General features: G+C 34.6%; 1 protein-coding gene across 4 annotated transcripts in view; it reads right to left on the bottom strand.

Moving 5' to 3' along the window:
- Nucleotides 1-1183: 1183 nt before the first annotated feature.
- The window catches only part of LOC126695088 (uncharacterized), a 31039-nt gene continuing 25575 nt past the window's right edge, over nucleotides 1184-6647 (bottom strand). For all 4 annotated transcript variants that reach the window (XM_050391706.1, XM_050391704.1, XM_050391705.1 and 1 more), the window contains 5 exons: nucleotides 6080-6217; nucleotides 5296-5343; nucleotides 4646-4760; nucleotides 1862-1962; nucleotides 1184-1711 (listed from right to left, as the gene is read on the bottom strand). In XM_050391706.1, coding sequence (XP_050247663.1) covers nucleotides 1625-1711; nucleotides 1862-1962; nucleotides 4646-4760; nucleotides 5296-5343; nucleotides 6080-6217 — 489 coding nt within the window. In that variant the 3' untranslated portion in view covers nucleotides 1184-1624. The remainder of the gene's footprint in view (nucleotides 1712-1861; nucleotides 1963-4645; nucleotides 4761-5295; nucleotides 5344-6079; nucleotides 6218-6647) is intronic.

Raw genomic sequence — 6647 nt, 5'->3', positions numbered from 1 at the left:
AAACAAAACCTAAAGAACGCAACACCGAAGAAGACAATCTGGTTGGAGAAGGAAGAAGAACAAAATGATCTGGTGCCGAAGAAGACGATCTGGTTGGAGAAGAAGGAAGAAGAACAGAGCGATCTAGTGCTGGTGGACGATCTGATCTTCAGCAACTGGGTGGACGAAGAGACGAAGAACAAAGCAAGAACGCTGGAGCTCTGATCTAATCTGATCTGATCTTCAGCATCTGGTGTTCTTCTTCTCCGTGTTTTCTTCTTCTGTTTTTTCTTTTTCTCCGTGGATCTGTTCATCTTCATGAACGTGGAATTTTCGTCCACATCACTAAGTTAGAAGTCTGGAACTCGAGTTTTTAAAACTCGATTTGCTAGTAAACTCGAGTTTTAAAAACTTGAGATGTTAGTTTTCCACTTTCTTTCCCGGCTGGTCAATTAACAAAATTTTTCTAATAATAAAGTTAAATGGAAAAAAAATTCTACTGCCACAAAGAGCAAATATAAAAATAAATTGGTAATCTACTGCAGAACGACTTGAATCCTCGTTTAGCAATCCTCTCTCTAATTTCATTCCAAGGAGACCTACTAGTTTCCCCCAAAAGAAGAATGCTCCATTTCATTAAACGAGCTTGTATAACATATTAAGAGCTAGAGAGACCTCAACTTTTATATATGTTGATAGTCCATAATTTTATATTCTAAAATGACCAAGGAAAGTATTGCGAGAAAAAATTGCTAAATAGCATAATTTTTGAAAAAAATTACTAAATAACACATGGTCAAACTTATTTATATAGCATGTTTTTTGGAACTCGAGTTAGTCACAGTGCTTTTTCCCTAAAAATTATACTATTAGGCCAAAAAAGGCCAAGTTTTGCGAGTACAACATAAATCCTTAGAGTTTGAGGGCATAATATCAACAGAAAATTCCATTGAACAATTTATGACAGTTCTATTTTTTGCGGTTAAATACTAGTAGTATAAATATGCATACAAGTAATAATTGAAGGCAGTATAAACATGCACACGTAGTATAAATATGTACATGATTTGCAGTTGCAGTTAAGTTGACAACTGGAAAAAGATGCTGAAATTGCATACTAATGCGTTCCATTTGGACGACAATGTATCTCATGAGACCTACCCACGTGTGAAACCCACACATATCACACATATCATAAGAGAGATGTCTCATAAAATAATTTTCCATTAGATCATTTCGTATTTGGATGTAGGAAACTATGGCAGAGAGTGAATAATACGGACCGTAGCTCTTGCAGTTCAGCTTTTCTGAACTCACACAGTGAGTCCTTGATGTTCATATGTATCAAACATTAGTATTACAAGGCTTTTTACGGCCCTTCCAGTCACATTCATGTTAAGGTACCCTTGCAATTTGTTTGGCAGGCATTTCTATGAATCTATAGCCCCTTTTTCATTTGGCAAGTAGAAACTATAGCCCATGACATGACAACCAACAGCGAAGAGTCAAGTATATTTTTACAAGGTCCTATACTTTTATGTCATCATCAAACTGAAATGACATAGTTCTTGTGTACACCAAGGTTGGCAAAGGAATTTTTAAAAAGAACATGGTTAAATTGATCAGCTCACAGCAGCTGAATTATCTAAAATCTGTCAGCTGTCACTACTACAGGTTGAGCTTCAACATGCTTTCTGGCAAGATATGGACCCCTTCTAACAGCTTCCTGCAACTGCAATAGGAAACAGTATTGTCACCACCCAAAAAAACAACAGGACTTGGCAACCTTAACTGTTTCTTGCATTTTTTAAAGTAACTGGTTGGTTATTCTAGAACCCACCCCCCTACCCCCCACCAAAAAAAAAAAAAAAAAAAGAAAAACCTTTGCAGCTAGTCCAGCGAGAGCAGGATCATTGAGAAGTTTACTTGAGGACACAAAAGCCTTGTGGATTGATTGGCAGCATTTATATCTTGCTTCCATGCCTGAAAATATACTCTTCATTTTATTACTGGAAAACATAGTTTGGAACAAAGATTCTAAAATAAGAGTGACCTTTTTGTTTTTCACCAGGACAGAAAGAAACCAGAAATCAAATAACTGAGAATAGCTGAAGTTCAAGAAATGCATAAAGTGTAGAGGAACTTCAAATAATGAAAAAGAAATAAGACAATTGATTTAAGAATCTACGCACACAAGTCAAGTAAATGACGGTTCTCATGGATTTCAATACTGAAATAGTTACAGACTATTGGTTTTACTTATAGTTCTTATAATTCCATATTTGAGCAAACCATTATAGAACAGCTTTTACTTTTTTCTTTTCCTTTAGCCTTAATAGTTGGAAAGCTAAAACATATGCAAGAAAAAACATAAAACAAAAGAATCCTGGCAGAAGAGACAAAAGAATGAGGTACACCAAACAGAAAAGCCTGAAAAAACCAACAAAACATAACCATAGTATCATAACATAATTACCCTAAACAAGTCTAGGAATGCCTAATTTGAAATTAAGATTCTTGGACTCCACTTTGGGTTCAAAACCCTCAAGTGCATGTGTAACTTACTAATCAAATTTATATATATATATATATATATATATTGATAAGTAACATAAGTCTATACTAAAAATACTACTTTATGCAAGAAGAGCACAAAGAAGTCAAATAGAACAAGCAAGAAAAAGAAAAGAATAGAAAATCAGATACAAGAGAGAAGATAGCTAATGAACAAAGGGAGGGAATCATTAGATGTGACTCCCCTAGCCCGAGATCAATCAAACAGATAACCACTAAAGAAGCAAGCAATTGGTCTCCAAAACTATCCACATCCTCAAAAGTACCTATTTTATGCTCCCCCCACAGACACCATATCAAGCATAACAAAACTAAATTCCAAATTTTCGACTAGTGCTGCCTAATTTGAAATTAAGATTCTTGGACTCCACTTTGGGTTCAAAACCCACAAGTGCATGTGTAACTTACTAATCAAATTTATATATATATATATATATATATATTTTGATAAGTAAGATAAGTCTATACTAAAAATACTACTTTATGCAAGAAGAGCACAAAGAAGTCAAATAGTACAAGCAAGAAAAAGAACAGAACAGAAAATTAGATACAAGAGAGAAGATAACTAATGAACAAAGGGAGAGAATCATTAGATGTGACTCCCCTAGCCCGAGATCAATCAAACAAATAACCACTAAAGAAGCAAGCAACTGGTCTCCAAAACTACCCACATCCTCAAAAGTACGTCTTTTACGCTCCACCCATAGACACCATATCAAGCATAACAAAAATAAATTCCAAATGTTCGACTAGTGCTTCCCAACCAATTCCTCCAACCAAAAAGAACATTTGGTACCATTCTTGATAGGACCCAAGAAACTCCAAAGGATATAAAGACAAAACGCTACAACTAATGAGCATTCTTACAATAAAGCCGTAAATGATCCACTTTCTCTCCACAACAACGCATAACACACCAGTCAACAAAAGCAAAACCTTTTTTCCTCAAATTGTCACTAGTGAATATCTTACCCCAAGCTGCAGTCCAAGCAAAAAATGAGACTCACCAATGAGCCTTAACCCAAATAGCTTTCCATCTCATGCAATCCCCAGTTGAGTTCTTTTTTTTTTTTTTTTTTTTTTTTTTTTTTTTTTAAATGTACTGTTAGGCCATTAAGTTGGACTCTACTTCCATGTCCAGATGAATCCAGAACCACACATGGCCCCCCATGACTGTAGCACCAACATCAGAACATCTATCAGTTCAAGCTCTTCGCTCTCTTGCAAACATCAAGCCTTCACAAAAAGCCAAGCAATCTGCTACAGTTGCAGCATCCCACAATGAAACATGAAATTTCTATGATCAAACCACCTCAGAATCTGAAGGTGAAAGAGTTCAAACTCCCTATCAAATTCCTTTGTTATCAAAGCCCAAACAAAAGCCATTGCACAACCAAGAGTCAAATACACCCTCCACTTAACTGGTCCTCCTTGTAGAAAATAGTCAAATTTTCAACCATTAATACTCATTCAACAAGGGAAAAAGTTTAGCTACAAATCAATTTGGAGGAATCTCCCCCAAACCGCTAGATGGAAAATCCTCCTAATTAGACAAGTGTCCTGGTCATGTGCATCCCAAATGACTTTTTTAAAACAATTTATCGCCATCGGACCCAATGCAACTTAACAACTTTTACTCTCCTCTCCCCTACTAAAAACCCCTTCTCTCCTCCATTCCCAACCCTCCAATCTCTTCTCTCTGGCTAATTAAGATGGTGCCAACTAGCAGTTTGGAGGAATCTCCTCAAAACTGATTTGTAGTTAAACTTTGTCCTTCAAAAAATGGAGTCTCTTTCAATTAACCATGTCAGATATCAATTTCAATAACTAGTTGAGATGTCAAAACAATAATATCTAACTTATATTTTTTATTGTTATTGTTAAGAAATAATTGATTGCAGCAGCACGCAAAGATAATGTTAATATATTTTTTTTTTTGATAAGTAATAAGAATTCATAGATAATAAAAATAGAGACACCCAAGCACACAGGGAGTATACAGGGGTGACAAGTCAAGAACGAAAATAATGTTAATATAAACACACAATGTGATGATTTAAGAAAGATTATAAACAGAGGCAAGAAAATCGACCTATTTTTGTGGTTTCAGTACTTGCGTCAGTCGCTATATTTATAATCTCTTGTTTTGAGCAAATTTCCATCAGGAACCACAGCCGAGCCACCATACCAGTTATCACCCTATAACCCTGAAAATATTTATATGCAAAAGATAACCTCATATTTCTTTGATAAAGGGTCACTAGCAAGTACAAACACCAAAATACAGTACTTCACTTAAGGGCCATTACTCATTATTTTGTAAAAAGTTGTAACTTGATGTTGTTTACCTACTATCCTCATCCACAAATCCACAACATTAAAATAGATTGTGTCCAAAAAGGGAAAATACCATAGATCTAACAGAAAGAAGAAAACATTGAAATTCAACATAATGATTTCAATTGAAAGAACCTTCCCTTAAGGAGTACATAACTACAACCAGGCATATAACCAGGTAAGATTGAATGACAGAAATAAAGTCAAGATTTAAGAAAAACAAGGTCAATTCATTTTTGTTTTGTAGCACAAATAATTTATGGAATGGTACCTTGACACCTGAAGGGGTCAGTACAACTAATTACTTTGAAAGAAAACCTTTATTGTACATCAGCCCTGTAAAATTTCATATCTATAGCTACAGTAAGGGAAGAAAACCATAGCTCAAATGTATGAAATTCTCACCGCCAAACGAATTTCTGAATCCTGTTGAAGAACTGAAACCAAAAGGCCCTGCCAATAGAACCAACAAATTGGTAAGACTTGTGTACATTTTAAAAACCAGGCATGTGAAAAATGAAAAGGAATCAAAATGACCGAGTTCCCAAACAAAAATCTGAGGAAGTGCAATCAAAGTGAGTGCATAAGGGGAAAAGTACAGTTGAATTCATGCAACAGGATTGAAACACAAACCTCAGGACCCTTAACTACGAAGGTTGACTGTGACAAGCTTTTACTCGGTATACTTCAATGGAAGAGTAAACTTTTTTTTCCTGACCTTTCCCCCATAATTGAAGGAGGGATATCTAAGTGAATTTTTTTCCTTGACTTTTCCCTCATTATCAAAGGAATGATATCTGTTAGAATAATAGTCAAATGATTATAATCACACTCTCCTAAGATTTTAAGCTTTTTGGCACAAATGAGAGTTTATCATGATATAAGAACAAGTGATACTAAGTTCAAACCCCATCTCCATTGTACCTTACGTTTAAAGACTAAATGCTTTCCTTGTTGAGCCCCACTTACTAAGGGAGATTTTGAGACCATTATGAGGGGAGTGTTAGAATAATAATTCAATGATTAAATTCATCGCTTCTAAAAATTTAAGCTTTTGGAACAAGTGCTAGTTTATCAATATCACCCAATGTTGTTCCAATAAAAATTATATATATATACACACACACACCAATGATTGAAATGATATGAACAGAAGATATGAAAAGAATATTAAAAAGAAAATACTTACAGATGGTGTCAGCTTTGAACTCTTGGATGCTGTTATATACATTAAGCGTCGCAAGCTTTCTTCTGCATCTCCATTAAGTAAAATTTTATTTTCTGGTCTTGATTCTCCTGCTATGTTTCCAAGAGCATGCAGTGCAGACTGTGTTTGCCATTTAAGAATATTTCAGAATTATAGAAGAAGCCTAGAATGTGTCAAGTCAAGATTTGCTCAAAATTATAAAAATAGGATTTCTTGTTACACAAGTCGTAAGCATTTTAGGTCATAATGCTGGGGATAAATGTTATATCCTATTCTCCATTCTACAAACAAAATTCAATGAGATAATACAATTCTACATGTTAGATCTCAGTTTCTTTTTTTCTTTTTTTTCTTTTTCATCTCTCTTCCCCATTTCTCTTTGTTTTCTTTCCCTTTTTGTTTTTGGTCTACCCTTTTTTTTTTATGGGTACCAGTCTATAATAAATTACAGGATTTTAAGCATGGATATAGCAAAAATCTTTTTTTTTTTTTTTTTGATAAGTAATAAAGATGTATATTCAAAAAGTACCTCATGCAAAAAGGAAAAAGG

Source organism: Quercus robur, chromosome 8, assembly GCF_932294415.1.
Source record: "Quercus robur chromosome 8, dhQueRobu3.1, whole genome shotgun sequence".
NCBI classification, from domain to species: Eukaryota; Viridiplantae; Streptophyta; class Magnoliopsida; order Fagales; family Fagaceae; genus Quercus; species Quercus robur.
Note: the sequence above shows the minus strand (reverse complement) of the source record. Positions and strands in the feature narration are given on the sequence as shown.